Source organism: Trichoplusia ni, chromosome 16, assembly GCF_003590095.1.
Source record: "Trichoplusia ni isolate ovarian cell line Hi5 chromosome 16, tn1, whole genome shotgun sequence".
In the NCBI taxonomy this organism is placed as follows: Eukaryota; Metazoa; Arthropoda; class Insecta; order Lepidoptera; family Noctuidae; genus Trichoplusia; species Trichoplusia ni.
In genome coordinates this window covers 8,921,176-8,940,603 of record NC_039493.1, presented here as the reverse complement: position 1 = coordinate 8,940,603, position 19,428 = coordinate 8,921,176, and the positions used below count along the sequence as shown (strand labels likewise).

Below are 19,428 nucleotides of genomic sequence, written 5' to 3'. Positions count from 1 at the left end.
GTAAAAATGCTTAGCGCTGTAAATACATTCCTTTATTTTGTTTCAGCTACGGTTTCATTAAGTGCGAAATGTTAGCGTCGTTTTTTCCGAGTGCGACGCCCGCAGCACGGCAATCCCCTCGATTTTTCAACTTTATTGTTGAGCTAAGTACCGCCGCTTTCGGCCCACTATTGCTGAGTCCTATTCCCAACTTATTATGCGAACTATTCTGTTTGCGAACTCCTTGCTTCCCTGAGATAAATGGAGTCTTTGCGAATGTCGCTCCTGCTGTTATATTTAGTAATTGCAGCGCTATTTACAATTGTTAGGCGCTGTGAGCTTGTTGTTTAAGTGGCGACCGAATTAATTAACCGGGAGCACTTAGAAGATGAATGCGAGCTTGTAGTACAATAATTTGAATCTTAGAACATGGGAACATTGCTTATTCTGAATGGAAAGATATGAAAATACCACAGAAAAACATCGATACTCCAGTCTCATCTGTAGCGACCGGTAAAGATGTGGGGTTCTCACGAATAAAGCGGAGATAAGTGTCTGAGATAAACTGAACGTATTCACTATGATTCCGAGTCGTCGGCGCTCGATGCGCGCTCTTTAAATAACTATAAACTGACAAATAATACGGAACATTATGACATATGATGCAAACGGTTTATAGACGTATCCGAAGAGTGGGAACGAGCGTCCGCGAATGGGGCCGGGTGCACTCTTACTCGTTCATTGCGAGCAAATGTCAAAAATGGATCTAGTTAGATTGTTTCGACATTTCACAATATATTTGGATATTTTGATTGCAAAAGGTTAGTTCTGCTTACGCTTGGTTGTGCAGATACCATGTTATCTAAGTAGGAGATTCGCAGACTTATTTACCCGACTAATATCGGGTACTGCGACTGATAGAAAAATGTTCTGTAAGTCTTTATAAATACGACTGGTATTTCCTGGAGCGAGAATCTTACCTTGCCGTAACACAGTCTTGACTAGCACGGGAGGTTAAGAACTATATATCTGTGTATACCCTCATTTAGATTTACTAAATATTTTGTTGTAATGCTATGTACATTTCATGCAAATAAAGTTTTTATTATTATTATTATTTTATTATAGACGAATACAAGTTTATTCAAATACCTTTTATAGTTTATAGATTGTTAAGACAAAATATACGATCTTCTTTTTAAAAAACTTCTCTGCTAAATTGTCATTGGAACCGCAACCCTCATACAATATTTTGAAACACGAACGTTCAACTTGGTCCTAGGTTTCGCGTGTGAGAGCGACATGTCAGAGGTTAGTGAACTTTACTCAAACCATTTTATTACATGAGAATAATCGTACACAATTCGTTACTCCACTCTTGTTTTCAACAACAATTAAAATGGATACAAACCTTTTTATTTCTTGGGCCTTTTTGTGACGTCATAATGCTGTTAGTTTTGATGCAAGTCTTAAACTGACATATAACTATTAGTTTAACTTATCTTCTATTATTTAGGTTCCGCTTCAAAATTCGGACCAATAAAACATATTTTCATGAATGAAGGTAATAAGCTTTCAATTGTCGTCGCATTGCATGTAACACGACTTTAGAATTCAGTTCTATATAGAGCAATTAAGTGTAACTAATTTGTGTTGGTGTGAAGTGTTGTCACGTGTTTGCACGAGCCGTGACGTAACACAATAAGTCTGTAGCGATGAGCGTGCCGACTGCCGCAGCGACCGACTGTCTCACACACGAGTAATCAGATTACACTACGCCTGTATACCCCACGCACACACGCTCACTTTTTGGCACTGAGGTCTGTTCTATCGCTCGTATGACGGAGCTACTTAAAACAGTTCTATGAGTTTCACGGAAGAAGGTTGTTAGATGGATCTCGAGATACGATTGGATTACAATCTTAACATTGCTGTGGTAGTCTTACATGAAATACCAGAAGTACTAATTGTACAGACAACCTTTGAGTTTTGTTACAATGTGCGGTGGTTTCAGATTCCAATTAGCAATTACAATTGTGACAAAACAATATCGAATGAGAGTGTTAATAAACATAAATCTAATATAAAAAAATCCCGTGGTGGGTATATCCCATGGTAACTAACATCGATAATGTTAGTTACCGTACTCCTCCGAAACGGCTTAACCGATTTTCACCAAATTTTATATGTGTATAGTAGTAGGTCTGAAAATCGGCTTACATCTATTTTTCATACCCCTAAGTAATAAGGGTTGCTCACAAAAAAAAAAATATTTTATTTTTTGGACGAAATTTTATTCTCAGGTCAGGTTCTCATAAAAGACATAGTAAAAGTGATGAAATATCCTATTTGCAGAATAAATGATTTCATTTCATTTCATTTCAAATGTTTTGTTTTAATTTTTTTATAATGTGGCATTAAAAATACATACAACTAGAAATAATTTATTAGGCAAAACAACGTTTGCTGGGTCAGCTAGTCTAATTATGAAACAGAAATATATACATCTATATTTTAAATTATTTTTCTCGCTCACACTTACTAATATCGAGTAAAAACTACATTTCGAGAGAATCTAAGTCTCTATGTACTCTCTGTACATAGAGACTTAGATTATACTCAACTTAATCATATGCAGTAAGGCCAACCTTATTGTTTGTTGTCTTTGGCCACCTCTGCATATGCAACCTCGACGCATGTAATCACGGCTATAATCTCTGAATTATTCAGCAGAGATTCAATTAGTGTGGAGCGCTACATTTAATGTATGCGCCACCTAATGGTCAAACCAAATTATATTTCGTATATAAAGTTGCACGGCTGAATTAGTCAGGGCACTCAGGGTTCAGTGAACCGTCTACATGAGTTTTCATTTTACGATTTTTTGAATGTAGATAAGAATAGTGCATTATAGATAAATGTTTTTGCCGTCATCAGACCTTTGTGGTCTGATGTTGCCCCTTGAATCTAAATTCAAAGCTTTTGTTGATAAGATCTGTAAATAAAATCTTGGTACAAATGTTTTTTCTTGGGGGTTGAAAGGTCGTTTGCGTGATGACCTTGGCCATCATACCAGTCAAACATAGATTATTAAAGACTCAAATAGCTACGTGGTTGAGGTCATCAAGAAAAACCTACAGTGCGCGATGGGTCGTGGGTTCGATCTCTGCTTATAACAACCGTCTGTGATCCACGAATAAATGTGCTGAGTCTGGGTGTCTTTATGCATGTGACTTGAGTGTTTTAAAACCATCCGCGAAACAAGGATTAAATTCCTTAATGAGAGGGGGCTGTTGAAAAAAACTTTAACATTGCATATTAAACTACACATAAACACTTATCAACTTCGATCTTATCACGATTTCCGTAACACTCGTAGATCATCCTCGCGGAGGTTATGCATGACGTAATAACAGTTAGTACTGAAGACGTGCAATATGTATGGATCTTGTTGCACAACAAGATATTAATATGGGACTGTGAAGTCACTGTTTTTAAAGTTATCGCCTTTTACATTTATACATTCGTTTCATGTCACTGAGAATTAAAGCACAATATTTTATTTTTTGATTTGCTACATGTTTTTCTTACAACATTCATCCGGTTAAACCATCTCGTTTGTCTACCGTTTCATAAATTAGATAATACTAGTTTTGACAATTGTTTCACCTGCAAAAAGTTCGCAAGCCTTAAGCTACATAGACGTATCCGTTCTTCCATAGCCCATACATCATCATACATTTTACCATTCCGAACACTAGTTAAGATGTCTAGCCCAAAGCGTAACAAGCAATCTCACTCATTTATAATATTCATTACGTAACAGTACCTATCAGTCTAGACTACTAACTCCGACCAACATAATTATGCCTAGAATCGTAGAACGGAACCCGTACGAAACTATGAATGGAGGCATTGTTTGTGTTTGTTAATTAAGTCACAATCAATCTCATTAGGCGCAGCGTGAGTGCAGACTAAACGACGAACTCATGCCGCGAACTAAAACATGTCAAGACTATAAATTAACAGCTAAAGCAACCGCTTCAAATAGTAAATTCAAATGTAATCGTAAAACTGTCAAAATACTTGTCACATTAAATTTATGTGAGTTTTAATGTGAAAAAATGTTAATTGCTCCATGCGTGCGAGCGTAGCTATAAAATTACAGCGACTGTTTAACATTTTTACACTATAGTTAGAAGTTTTTTGGCAATTGTTCAAAGGATCTTTGCATGTCTGATCACAATAAGCCTATCGAAATTTATAAAAGAACTGCGGAGTAAAGGTAGCCAATAACATGCCTACTCCGTGACGTATATTAGAAAGCAGTTGACTAAATTGAGTTTTATATTGAAGATAGCGGAGGTCATTGCCCCCGCCCTCCGGCGACTGGCCCTGCGCCCACGCTCATAATACAACGGTATATAATGTTACCTACAATATAACCTCCTTAGTGAACAGTCCTTTGAAGTTGCTTTTAATAAAACATGTAGTCGCCAGTCCTACGTACTGACTTGTAATTCCACTAAGCTTCACTCGGCGCATTGTGCACTTTGTCATAATAGAAATGGAACAAAACTGTTAAAGCCGCACTCCTTCCATTAATCTTTAGGAGGATTTAATTTGTTTCAGGTCTTTTTGCTGTGAACTGACAGTCAGCTTGTAGCCGCCATGACAACAATTTCGTTGGATTCAGAGAATAATAGAAATGTTATAATAAAACGCTGAAAGAAAACCGTTTCTAATGTTGATGTTACAAAATTAAGATAAACAAATTATCCAAAAACAATACAACCTTTATGAAAACACAGCTATAAAAAAGAAAACGTATTGTCGTCACCGCCTCTGAGAATGAGAACTCGTACTTTATAAATTGTAGTGTCGTTGAAGATGTAAATGGGACGTGGTGGCTGTGTGGCGGTGTGTGGTGGTTGTAGTGCAGGCGTCGGGCGCGCTTTAGAATATTGAGTAAGTAGCCTACAGGAATCACCGCCCTCTGTCCTGGGCCGCGGGTGCGAGCGGGACGGCGCACCGTCTCAAGACTGCGAATCAATAAAGTCCACTCGTATAAGTCGGGCGGTGCAGCGCCGGGATATGGGTCACGGTGCACTCAGCCCCCGAGATGCTATTTAATAACCCTCTACACGCTCTGACAGATATTACTCGATCCTCCTTCCGCCTGCGACGTGTTTCAATGTAAGCGATGGAGCGCTGGGAAAGATTTTTAAATGCGCTTTCAAATCGTTATGACATGATAAATACTCAGATCGTGTTTTTATCGTCCGCCGTTTTAAATTTCAATAGGCTGTAGGGAGAAGGTTTGTAAGCGACGTCGTCATAAATGTCGCATCGGAGATGATTGTCATAGCAATTTCCGCCACCAATTGCGGTCCAATATAATAATAATAATAATAAATCCTGGGACAACTCACACACGGTTATCTGATCCCAAGCTAAGCAGAGCTTGTGTTATGGTAACCAGACAACTGATAAACTTACTTATATATTTCTAAATACATACATATTATAGATAAATTACACCCAGACACCAGAACAAATGATCATGCTCACCACACATCATTTGTCCTGGGCGGGAATCGAACCCACGACCTCCGGTATAGCAGTCAGGGTCACTAACCACTAGACCAACAGGCCCGTCAAATCAAGCCAATGGCGTGAATTATGTCAGAGATTTCTTGTCACAAACAGCTGGTGTTTCGCAATTTGCTGATGGCGGCATTAAGGTCGGGCAAGTGCAGCGGTCTATTTGGTGGGCCTGTCCCCCCCTCCCGCACCTCTCTCTCGCCCCCCCGCACGCTGGCGCTTCCCCCCGCACCCCCGCCATCGCCCGCTACGCCCTGCGGCACGCCGCCGGAATTTGGCGGTGCGCCTTGCACTTAGGCTTGCTACGGAATTTAAGCATACACATGTTGTATGGTATAGCGTGGGAAGCGTAACGTATTACCTTACAAGCCGAACGGATATTGTACTCGCTTGTGCGGCTCCCATCCGTTTAGCTCTCAAACGATTTAATAAAAAGTTAAACACATTGAACACATTGTTACGTGAACAGAGCTCAAACGGTTACAAAATAAATCATGAGAAAGTACAATGGATAAATTTAAGTTTATTTTCTAATGGCACCATACAATAAATATTATAAGGAGCGTGCGAAATAGTTTTTATACAACATTTTCCAAATAATTTAGTTGTTGTGAAGATGCCATACAATAGTAAATAGGATTATCCTTTTATATCCCGACATGACATGCCGTAACACATAATGAAACATATATAACTGACATTAGTTTACGTAAAAATATGACCGTGTTACATTAAGCTGCTTAGCGATGTATTTGGTACATAACTACACTCTCGACTGTTTCTCACTACACTACTAAGCTTTTAGAGTTTAGTTTCAACTGTAGCAATTTCCTTTTAATGCGAACCACTGCCGAAAAGATTTACGAGTGGCCGGTAAGTTGCTACGAACTGCTACGCTAACGCTACGAATAAATATCTTGCTACGAGTATGTAGCAAGTTGTACGTATACGTATAGTTCAGCAGCGATACGAAATGAGGCAAAGTGACGGAGTTTGAAATTGATTTGGTTAGTGTAGTCGAAGCAGGTATTCCAAGTGTTTGAAGTGAGCACCTGGCGTGGAATAGTTGTGTCGGTGACGGCGGCAACTTGCAGCAAACACGCGTCAAGCCGTCCCCGCTCACGGGATTGTTTGCGTTACATTACACGAATTATTGAGTTTATCATAGTTCGCGAAGTCATAGAGCGTGTGTGATGAAACTGTTCCATCGTATTACATTGTTGTTAGAATTGTTGCAGTTGAAGTAGATCATTATCTAGACTATGGCGAAGGTTGTTTCGCCTGAATACCGTGAGTACTTCTGTAACCATGAGATCGTTAGTTAGTTATCAAGCGATTTGAGGGAAATACTATTTGGATGTTTTCAGGAAGCTTAGAAGTTTGAAGTAAGCAGTTTATTCCGGTAGCAGAATGGAGTCATGCTTTCCAGTAGGTATTTATTAGCTTTGAACTAAATAAGTATTTTTTAATATTGCGTAAAGCTGAGCATGTGTCTATCTAAATCCCTCTTTTTAAACGTTTCACGGGTTTTCATGATAGAACTGCGATCATTTTGTTTGAGGTTATATATCCCAGCAGTGAATGCCACCTTAGTATCCCTTCACCTAGACGTAGAGCCAATCAATTCGCCAAACATACATTGTATGTTTTTATTTTGGGAGGGATTTTCCTCGCACTTTCCCTGTATCGGTGTGTTTACAACATAAATCTCTCATGTGTAAACACGCAGAATCGGAACAAATATTTGTAGGCCATGCAAATATTTTTCTCTTGCTATGATCCCGCGCTAAAATTACCGCCAGGTATAAAGGTTTTGGTCACAATAACCGTAGAAGTATTTTTTTATTGATATGTGACTATAAAAAAACTTTGAAAAAGTCATAGTGTATTGTTGAAAAAGAAGGCTTTCTATCTTTGTGTGGGTGGACCATAGTTTTAAACGTACTATACAAACGATGCGATGTTTTTTTTTTTCAAATATATTTCATACATATAATACGTATGTTGCGCAAAAACTATCTATCTCTATCTATCGTACGCAACTTACGAAAGTTCGAAACTATCGTACGATACGTCCGAGCTCGAGTTGTTCAATTGTATTTGACAGAGCGAGCTGGCAACGTGCTCGTGTTAATTCAGCCGCGACTACGAACTTATTTATACCGCGGATACTACCGTGGCCATATCATTAATTACATAAATGAACTAGCGAATAACGTGCCGCTATTCAATGGTAATCAATGCTTTTTACGTTCTTTTTAAGGTTGCACAACTTAATGATGGTTGGAATTGATTTTTATAACAACTCTGTGGTTTGGTAAGTGATTTTTTTTTATCTTTGTGCTGTATCAATTACCTTGTGCACTACCGGTACTTTCCATTTTAATGTAGCACTAGCCTGGAAAGAATTTTCATTGAAGAAAAGTCTGTGCTACGAATACTACGCTACGACATCCGTAGCACTCGTTTATGCAGAATGGTTTGATTATGAAGCGCAGTTTCAGAAAGTAGCTCGTAGAAGTTTGAACGCCTACAGCTACTCAAAGGTAGGCAAACTATTCAGCTCAAAATACAAATATTATTGACCAAACAACTTCAACAACACCTGAAAATCCCAACTTCCAAAAACTGCTTCCTGAATGTAACGTTAACTTGACTAAAATTCGTGTGTTAAATGTGTTTATCGTGCAAATATTTATACAATCCAAAATGTTCAATGTAACCTGGTTCCATTGTACATTTTTGTCGGAGTAAGGTAGTAGGCAGGCAGGCGGGGCCGCGCGGCAGAGGTTAGGGCGGCCATCATCCCGCGGCCACTGTTTACATTATACCCATTATATTATTATGATTTATTGCTCAATCGATGCGCCGCCCCTCCACAGCCACTCCGGTAATTTCACCAAAATGTTGCTAAACTTCACGTACATAAAGGAATTTCAACTATGCTTCAACTTTAAAGGAATCAGATGCTTTGATACGACAAAGGTACTGGTAAATAGTTTATGTAAAAATTATGTGGAATTTATGTGAGGATGAAAGCCTAAAATAATATGCTTTGTCTCTCACCGCCTACACTTTTAAGTCGTGTGTTATGGTTTGAATACTCGAATATTTGTGTTGGTTTATCTTTATTATTTCTGGATAGATAACTAAAGAAATGGTTGCTTTAACAGTGGAGAATCACATCAAACCGAGCTTATTGAACAAGAGGTTATTAAAGATCAGAAGTCGATTGTCAGCAGAAGGTTCGAGTTTATTCAACAATGCATCAAATTGGAAGTGCAGAGTCAAAATGCTAACACAGCGACAGAAGAACGAGAGCATTGAGCGCGACCCGTCTGCTCCACTCCGCTCCACTCCGCTCCGCTCCGCACCGCATCGAGACGCAGCCCACACGACGCTTTGAATATCGCACTCAAGCTCTAGCGCCCTTCTAGCACCTACTTCGCTTATGTAGATAGAACTCAAGTTGCTAGCTGCAATTTGAAAGGTAGACGAAAGAAAACAAGTATAATGAAGAACAAAAACATGCTATAAGTTTTCGTCAGGTGATTCTTTCTTTGTCCTGTAGTTTACAACGTAATAAAGGTGACTTGTAAGCGACGGGGCGAATACTTTCAGTTTTTGATCGATTTCATTTGCACGAAGGCTGCAAGACATTGAATTGAAGCGCGTTGATAGAATTCCGTATCCAGTACAAATCACAAAACATTCCAATCCCTCCGGTTAATTGAATCCTGTAGGCCTTCATTAGAGTCGGCGGGGACGATTCGACAAAAACGAACTTTTACAGAAAGGAGAACGTCAGAGTACGGACAAAAACCACAAATGACATTCGGGAGGTAGGTGCGGATCGAATAATTACGTCGCCGCGGCTCATGCTCAACTTGGCTTTCACACTCCAAACATCGTCGCTCCTTCATAAAACTTTGCGTACAACTTCTCACTGCCTGAATTATTACATGTTTTACCAAAACGTAAGTGCTTAACAAACTTTGCTTAAGTATAAAGATGTCGACATGGGTACCTAAATACTTGTCGCGTGTTATTCCCGTATATACAAACCGAGACCAAGGAGGCGAAGTGTGGTTTTATGGAAAAGTTTTGTTGAGGAATACCTACGGGCTGGTCTCAAATGCAGCACAGTGTGAAGAAAGAGTTTGTTGAAAGATTTATTCCTTTGAAATTGTCAACTTTACATACGATTAAAAGTTGCCCAGGCAACAGCAGTCGGAGGGCTAGTTGAGATTCAAAAGAATTCCAATATCAGTGGGTGCGGCAAATCGCGAAGACTCGTGTCCGCGGGCGCGGGCGACTATGCCGCGGCTAGCAGGCGGCGCGCCGAGCGGCTCGCGCGCCCCCGGGAGGCGAGCGCCGCACAATTTCGACACCGACCATTGCTGAATATGTTAATGTCGCAGACGCCACGCTCGCTGTCGCCGCAATATCGTTACTTTCAATTCGCAACTCGCCTGCCTCATCGTTAACACATTCCTATTGAGTTTTATACTGAAATGGAGCTCTGCGGTTTTATTGCTTTTGTTAAGCAAATTGAATACTGGCTTAGGTATGTATAATTAAATACGATACATTTGTAATCCAGTTAACTAACAACATTCTTGTTTGAACTTGTTTTATTTCATACATCCTGATATGTTGTCAATATGAATGTAAGAAAACAATCAGAAATCAGGTCATAACAGCGAACGTGAGCGTGGCTCGATCTCAACTCGCATGACAATTCACTTTGAAAGGATTTCTGTATTGTGCACTAGATTCCCGCGCACACATACGGGGCTCTGTCTACATACAGTACACACTCACAGCCTCAGCCCTGACTATGCAATACTACGGCTCCTACGGCTCAAGTTCATTTAACTCTACTAATTAAATTCAATTACATTTTATTTACGTAGGTAGGCTTCAAGTTCCTAGAGGGGATTATTTGGTAAATTGTCGAATGCGATGTAACCGAGGCTCGGTACCTACATATATTAATGAAGGATTTGTAGCTACAACACGTTTGGATATATCGGTAGAGAATGCTTAGACAGCTGTATTTTCGTTTAACATAAAACCTTGATATTTTTTTAGAGGTCGTTGAACTAGGTAAACCGCTAAACCTGAGATTGGAAAATCAAAAAAGAACCGTGATACGCAAGTTTGTAAATAAGGTTCATCTGTAGTAAACCAATGCTGATTTCGGTTTTATCATAATTGTAAATGTTGATTGAAAATAATAAGATTATTTGCCTCAACAAATTTAAAGTTCAAATTAATTGGACATAATCCAAGATCTGTTGTACTAAAATGTCACAATGAGAAATTATTTTCGCTTTTTCTGGCAAATAAGAGAGTGCCTTTAGGGAGTGTAAACAATGGGTCACAACAACAGACAAATGAGAAGCTTATCTAAGCTCCGCCATTACGAAGACGTACATAATCATTTAAAGCATTTTTAATATGACATCATCTTCCATTCACATGATGTTATAAAGTCTCAATGGTAAATATTTATCTTGCTTAGAAGTTCATGACATTGTAGAGCTGACATCAAAGAGTTAGGCAGTGATTTTTGACTGACATTACAGAGTTTATGGCACAACCGAGACGATTACCCATTTTCAAAATCAAAATGTGTAAGTACTTTTAACAGTCGTCACACAGTCATATTAGTTAATTTGTGTTCTTTGAATACACTTATATAAACTGTGCAAACGATACCTATCGTTTTTTGTCTTTAAGTAGCTTCTCTTTTACAAGATCATAGAAGTTACACACAGAGAAATAAAGCGTTAGAAAAAAGACTCCGACACAGACCTTATGAATTATGAAACGGTTATCTAAACAACCAGTTAATTTCCCCTGCTAGTACTTTGATACTCTCCACAATAAACCTTCGTTATTTACCTGAAGTAAAAACATTTACCCTTTTCATTAAAATCGTTGGCATTCTGAAGGAAATACTCATGAAGATGGACAAAATGATCTTATTATTTGGAAGCAAAAACAATGCACGTATTATCACTATGGTAACAATATTTATTAAACCATGTATTTAATAGTAAGTCATGAATAACAGTATTTAGTTGTAAATGTGATGATATGTGTTGATATCATTTTTGGCTTTTTTACAAATCGTATCAAATCAGATGTAAATTACGTTGCGTGACTCTAAATGCATTAATTTCATATATGGCTAATTACTATTTTCTCATTTTTTTATGAGAAATATATTTATTTAATTTACTAACATTCCCTTTGACTCATTTATTTGCTGGCACCACCTTCTTAATGACCTATCATAAAACAATTTACAGCAGTATTTCAAAGACTAGAGTTACTAATGGTCTGGTTCTATGAGACCTAGAACGGAGAATCGTGGAAGGATTTGGGGGAGGTCTTTGCCCAGCAGTTTGAAACAGTGGGGTAGATAAAACAATAGAGTTAAAGTATTGTGAACTCACCATGACAGCATTGATCTTGAAGTCCATGTGGTTCTTGACCTCAGCGGCCAGCTCGCGCACCAGCAGCAGCCCGTCCTTGCGGACCACGTCCACGTTGTACTCGTGGTATTTCTGGACAAAAGAGAGTGTATACATGTAGAGAACAGTCAGCAGGGTAGTCAACTGATATTTTCCTAGACATGTCGAATTCTTTAAAAAACGAATGAAACTGGTATTAAGGTATTGTCAATTCATTATTAGCTTTATTTAGATAAGTCTACAATAATTTACAGTAAATATACTAGTGCAAGTAATATCTGCGTAGAGCACGCGTAATTTAATGCTTTCACGAGCACAGATAAACATTGGCAGGCATGTAGCGTACGCATAATTTGTGAAAATGACAACAATCGTGTCGCATTCGCGCTACATTACGCGTTGAGTTATTGGTTGCCAACATGGCGGAGGCCGGCGCGCGGCGCGGCGGCGGCGCGGTGCGAACCGCGCGCGAGCCCGAGACCTGTCAAATTTAAAAATGGAACGAACACATCCGGAATTTGGCGGATGCTGGCTGCCAAATTATTGTTATTCGGCAGAGGCGCCCGCTCCGTGCTGCCTTGTTATTGAATTTTGTATGTGCCCGATGTCGCCTTTGTTGTACTATCAAATCTAACGAGATGCGTCAGTGTGCTTATAATATTTTTTTATTAACGTTTCCACCGACCGCTTTGACAAAGCCGTCGCTTATCTGTAACGGAAACGAGAGCCTGCAATAACAGATTTGACTCGGTATATGTATGTCTGAGATGAAGAATGAGCGGGGAGATAAAAGGGAGCATAGAGTATAGATGAGTGGTAATACATTTTACGGCGAGGCAGCGGCGCTCAGTCAATAAAGTTCGTTTTAAGGGTACCATCGACATCGGCGGTGGGATGGCGCGCCATAGAGACGTCCGTCGGCTGCCCGCGACGACACTCCCCTTCATATTACATTGTCTTCAACGACACCCGGAGATCCCATTTAATCGATAGCCTACTTGAGTTTTAAAAGGGGAATGGCTAAGTGCTCTCGAGCTTAAATGTAATTCAATCGAAGAACAATTGCGTGTTTGTAACTGTTGGAATGTAGAAACGTATACCTTGTAATAAAAGTAATTGAAGGTACGAAAGTATGTTATTTTTGGGATGTGAGTAAACTTTGATATCTTATCCAGATACATCTATTCCTATTTTATCAAGGAAAAGCCAAATTAATTGTGCAAATAGAGTGGCGAGGTAGTCGGAGGAAGGGTCGCGGCCGACGGATATTTGATTTGATCCCACCCTACACACGCGGGCTATTTGTGAACCGCTAGGGTTGTCAACACTCGGCTTACCTACACTGGTCATTGTGAATTACTGTTAGTATGAACTTTACTCTCTAATTAGTAACTTAATGATATGGTTACTAAAAGAAATATGACACCTATAAGTGTGTTAGTAAATTTGATTAACAAAGCACGTCATCTCGTTGAGCAAATTTATAATTTGATTAATTGAAGTATATATTTTTTTTCCATTTTTTTATTTACTAAGACATCAAAAAGCCTAATAAATATTCTTCGAAAAGTATGTCTATACTATGACCTATTTCCCCAAAACATTTTTCGTAAAACATTTGTTATATTTACGAAAAAAAAGCCCCTTATTTTACCTCACGAAATTCTGATTCTTTATTAAAAACATTTGAAGCATCGATAAACAAAAATGTTTGCTCCAGTTTAAGGGCGCGTCTCTAGGGAGGGGAATTTACTGACCCTTGGCTTACCACAGACCTGCATTATGTACGGACAGGGGCTGTTAATCGTCTCCCATCGTTTATTATTTTAATGGAAGTAATTTCATAATATCAGAGCTATGGTTAGAAAATTGGCTTAAGGAAAAACATTATGGAATATTTAACTGACAGTTACACTAAACTGTATTTAAATGTTTTTTTGATAGAATGTTTTAGAGTTTCACTTTATTTCAAGCATAGGTACGATTTAGTATATGGTATTAAAATTGTCAGTATATAAGAATAGACAAAAATCAAAACGTAAAGCTCTTTTTTGTCATGCGATTAAAATATATAATTATCGCGTCTACATAATATATAATTTCAATCTTTTTCTTCTCTATCATAAGCAACCTCTTTATCTTACCCACGCATGCGCAACACATCCCACGCTACAAAACTCAGTAAACATCATCAAAAACCACATTTATAACATAGTGTTGTATTTAATTCGTAATTTAATCAGTGCGGCGGGTGGGCGGGCTTCAGCCGCGCGTTGCATAACGCCGGCCGCGACCCCCGGGACAGGACACATTGGCTAACAAGGAACCTAAATTCAATTAAGGCAGTTAATTTAATCCGCTTTGTGTGTCAACACCACCCTCGCGGACCTATGATTAATCCTATATATTCAACTATTTTAATTTGGTACAAGGAGCTGGTTTAAGTATAGTAGCATATATTATGTATGTATGTCGAATAAAATAGTGATATATTTTGATAAGTAAGGCATTTTTAGTAGGAAAACTAAACCCGAGTTAGTAAAAAAGTACTTGTAGATCATTGAGCAGCAATTATTCTGCAATTAAAATTACTAATATTAATGAGAACTATGAACTACGAATGAGATGCTACCTCTAATTTCAGGAAATTTGACATAGTGTCATCTGACACCTTGGATTAATACATAGGCGCTTTTTATTCGACTTCGTTAAAGAAAAGTTATGATTTTGTAGCTAAAACAAATAAAATGAATCGATTCTTGTTAAATGAAATCGTCAATTGAAAAAATATATATATTTTATTTACTATGCCTACACACAATAATCCGCTAGTGATTAACGCAATTTAATTTTCTTTATGGGTAGGCCTTTTTCCAGCCGTGGGATATTCATGCGTGTATGTATTATACTACTTATAAATATACAAACTAAACATGTCCTCCTGCTGGGTAAACACTGTCATTACAAGTTACCAGAGCGTAAATAAGTAGCCAAGTAGCCATAGTGTGCACGACCCTATATCATTATGTTTGCTACTGTTTTACTTACTTGTAACATAATTATAGGTTTGTACCTCTATACGTTGACCGAATTACTACTTATTTATACTTCATATTATACCTGTTATATGAAAAAGTAAATGCTATGACCATCCAGCTCTTTTTAACCTTTACAATTGTTAACAAATTTATGGCTTATAAAACAATTCAAATACATTAACTTATTCTTTGTAATAGCAATTATGTGAAAAGGCTTTAAAAATGTAAAAATATATAAATTGCAAAGACGACTTCACACTAAACTTGACACATACTGAAGACTTAAAAATAATACCTACAAATTTTGCCTTAGTTATTCTTTTTTCATTGTTATTTCTTTTTACTTTTAATTCTGATAATGTTAGTTATTGCAGTACCTAACTACATTACAGAAGCTCTGCTTTTCCCCAAATAACATACTAAAATATTATAGTATAAAATCTAAGGGACAGTGGAATGAACGAGTATGTGAAGTAACACGAGTAAAAACGCGTCGTCACGGGCGGCCGGTCCGCGGGCATCGTTTCTTGCGCTGGACAGGGCTTTCCACTCCGCCCGCATTTGTGCGTACCACGCACAAGAGAACTCCATTTGGCAACAAAAAAATACACGCTGAAAAGGGCAATCTCCTTATGGTATGGACCCCTTGCGAAATCTTAATACGCGTGGTTAGGGCAGTTAGGGCCACTCCCAAAATAGTCGGCAACAGTTTCAGATTGTAATAATTTTGTGGGTTGCCATCAGTACCTAGTTAGGGAGACAAGTTTTTTGGACTGATTTCTAAGTTTAATAATTAAAACAATTGAATTAAAATCAAAGTAACACGCCATGAAAAGTAAAACAAGAACAATGTTTCATGAATATTATTATGTATGTACTTAGATAATAACCTCCTTTGAGCGTCGTTTGTGATGTTACAGTCTTTGTAATATTTCTAATATGGAGGAAACGTTATTATAAAATTCCACTTCAACAAGCATTTCATATTCTTTTATGAAGTTAAGAGAAAACTAGTCATGTGTCAAAGATTTTTATGATGGAAGAAAAAAAGCGAACTGGCATGTACTCGAATTACTTATAAAGCTTTTATTTTTTTAAATAAAAAAAAAGTATTTGTTTGATACCTTCATAAAAGGAGGTTTTAACTAAAAACTTATGATTTTACATTATGTATAGTAAGTTATGACAATGTTTGATAGTATCTCATATTCCATAAAACCTATGTCTAATATTATATATATAATCCAAAAATAAATAGAGCAAGTCCGGTATTTAACTCGCTATCACTCCCCTATTCAATAAAGCAGCCGTTTAAATGTATTACGCAGGTAATTCACCTCAAGGGACACTCTCGACCCACCAATTTAATTTTAATTGCGTAGCTTGCCAAAACGCCAAACTTTTAATACGTAGTAACGATTAATTAAAAATGTATTACTAATGAAATTTAAGTTTTCGAAAGGCGAGAGCGGGGAACGAAGCGCCTTGGAATTTCATATTCTCGTTAGAATGTCGAGATTGAGCGTTCAGAAGATTCATTTCACTGTAAAACTTCATTTTGAATCAGATTATTGCAGCAGTGAGTGCGTTATTAAAATATATTCTTAATTGTTATTTTACTTGTAAGGATTTTGTTTCATGTTCATAGCTTTAAGAATTCATTTTGTTTATAGTTTGAAGTTGTAAAGGTGATTTTTGTATGTGGGTTCTAAATACCATAAGTAGTGTAGCAAAGTGTGAAGTAGGAGGATATAATGACTACCATTTTTTTATATATAATGAAATAATTTCGTTTGTCTATCAAACTCGCGTTTTTTACAAATATAGTTAGGCAAGCATTTCTGGTATTTGATACAACAAGATATGCATATATGTATACTATAACGATTAGAATTGCACCCTCATAAAACCCAAAAAAAATATTCAATTCAACGTCCTCTCAACGCTTTTGCCATAGTGCCCAATAAATTCAGATTACCCTAATTAAACCCTAACAGTAATTACGTTAATAAAATTAAGAGACAAAGCTTAACAAACTCCACTAATTTCAATTGTGCACTTGTAATCTTTTGAAGCGAGATCGTCGTTCCCGGCCGGAAGGCACGCGGGCCGTAACTAGCGCGCTCTGGCGGCCGCGCCGAGTTTAACCTAATTTGATAGTAGTGTGAATAGTGAAGGCTGGACCTTCGCGGAGTCGCCGCCTTTGTCAGATGTGGGGCAAGGTAAACGTGAGATATCACTGGAGAACTGAATCTCGTGACATTGTCACGTTTTCAAGTTGATGCTACTCTGATTTTGAATCGCTAATTTGGGTCTCATGAAAACTGATTTAATTAAAACGTCACACGTTTAAATTTAATGGACTTTGAATTTGGATTATTGGAGTAGTATATACAATATGAAAGTCAGCTATCAAAAAGGCAAAGTACCTAACTGACAACGAAGCGATTTTTGAGAAATATAGAATATTATGTAAACTGGTCACAAAAAAGGAACAAGCAAAAAAAATCGTAATTCAAAAATAACAAAGACTCACAAGCCACATACATCGTATAAATATCTCAGCTAAATTAATAAAGCGACTACACTAGACAAGTGAAACCGCAATGAACAACTATACGAAGATAATAAATAAGAAAGTTAATAATATAAATGATTTATTAAAGTGATAGCGTAGGGGGTGGCGGTCGATCAGCCCGCTAATATTGAATAAGTTGCGATGCCCAAGTTTCTCGAGAAACATCATATTACTTGGACGGGCGCGATCTACACAGAATTTTGATTGTTTTATTATAGCTGCTATACGTAATCACAATGCGAGCACTTATATAACCCTCTTAAACTACTAATATTATAAAGGATAAATTGAAGCTCTTGAGACGAAGATATTTAAAAATATATATCACACTCACACGATCCTCTGATCACAGTATTCATATATATGGTCCCAGTTTTCAAATGTACTTTCTTCTAGTCGTACAAAGTCATAAAATAAATAACACCCAGTTACAAAAGAGATCTTTCATACTGAGGATACGTTTAAACCAGAGATGTGCGAGGGGAATGTGTCATAGGATGCGTAGCGGAGCTGTGAAAATGCACGTGCGTTGCTACAACCGCCGTACGTGGACTGAGAGGTAGAGTATGTCGCAAACCTCGCTATACACACTTCTTATAACACATGCCTTGCGCTTATCTTTCGCCTAATTTCTGCTGAGCCGTTTCCACCAGAGCTGCACTGACCGAGGCGAGGTAAATGTAGCAATTCTATTAGTTCTTGACAAACACATCCCTCGCTAAGCATATTCGTACTCCTCTGCCGGACACATCCTTGTCCCATTGTTCGAATGGGTTACCTTTAATCACGTATTTCAGTGTATTTTTTTACATGGATATAAAATTGGTCTTCCAAGATATTACACCACAAGTATGTATATTCTTATAATTAAATGACGGGTAGTTTAGCGCGGCTCATAAACTCAATGGTGTCTAGACTAAATAAATATTACAAAGAAGCTTCTTGATACAGGTTTCGTATCCTTCTCATAACTAAGTGGATATATGTACATAGAGCGCGTAAAAAAATAAGGTGATTTATTTTCTAAATGCAGTGTGTAGCATAATAATTTCGACTATTATTAGTAAAAATACTCACATTATTTATAAAAATGAAAAGGTATGGATAAAATAGTTACGTTTATAATAAAATGCCCAAAATGTTAAGTTAAATCGTAAACATCAATTTATGAATATAAAATTAAGAATTACGACTGAATTGTTAAGCTAATTTAAAGCATATAAAGTCTAATAAATATGTTTTTAAGGGGTTATGACATTCTCACACGAAAACCTGTAAAATTTTTGGATTACTTTTTTAATTCTGTAAACTTAATTATTATTGAGAAACATGTAACATAATTTACTTGAATCTGTGTCATCCATCTCGGGTATTCAAGGTTTTCGAATCAACTTTTATATTTTTTCTATAAAATATATAGAGGGTTTAATGAGGCTACCGAAAAAAGCCCCCATAATGAGCATTACAAATAGGAAACTAATTGAAACCATTAAGCGATCAAGATGCATCGATAAGTGAGTAATACCATGCTTTAGTAACAGTCGCCGCTCTATCCCTATCTCTGGTCGGACACGTAACTAGGTCGCGGGCCCCGGGCGCTAGGGGGCGCTAGGAGGCACTAGCGGGCGCGGAGGAGCCATGGGGAGCCAGGGGGCACCACCGTAGCTCTCTCGTAGTTTTTGTACGAACGCGTCGGACCGGCGATCCGGCTTACTTGCTACACGCTCTCTCGCCGCCTTCAAGA

At 37.8% G+C, this 19,428-nt stretch overlaps 1 protein-coding gene across 2 annotated transcripts in view; it reads right to left on the bottom strand.

Moving 5' to 3' along the window:
• Nucleotides 1-19,428, bottom strand: part of LOC113502213 (voltage-dependent calcium channel subunit alpha-2/delta-4) — a 52,140-nt gene that overhangs the window by 19,882 nt on the left and 12,830 nt on the right. For both annotated transcript variants that reach the window (XM_026883669.1, XM_026883670.1), the window contains exon 3: nucleotides 12,051-12,161. In XM_026883669.1, coding sequence (XP_026739470.1) covers nucleotides 12,051-12,161 — 111 coding nt within the window. The remainder of the gene's footprint in view (nucleotides 1-12,050; nucleotides 12,162-19,428) is intronic.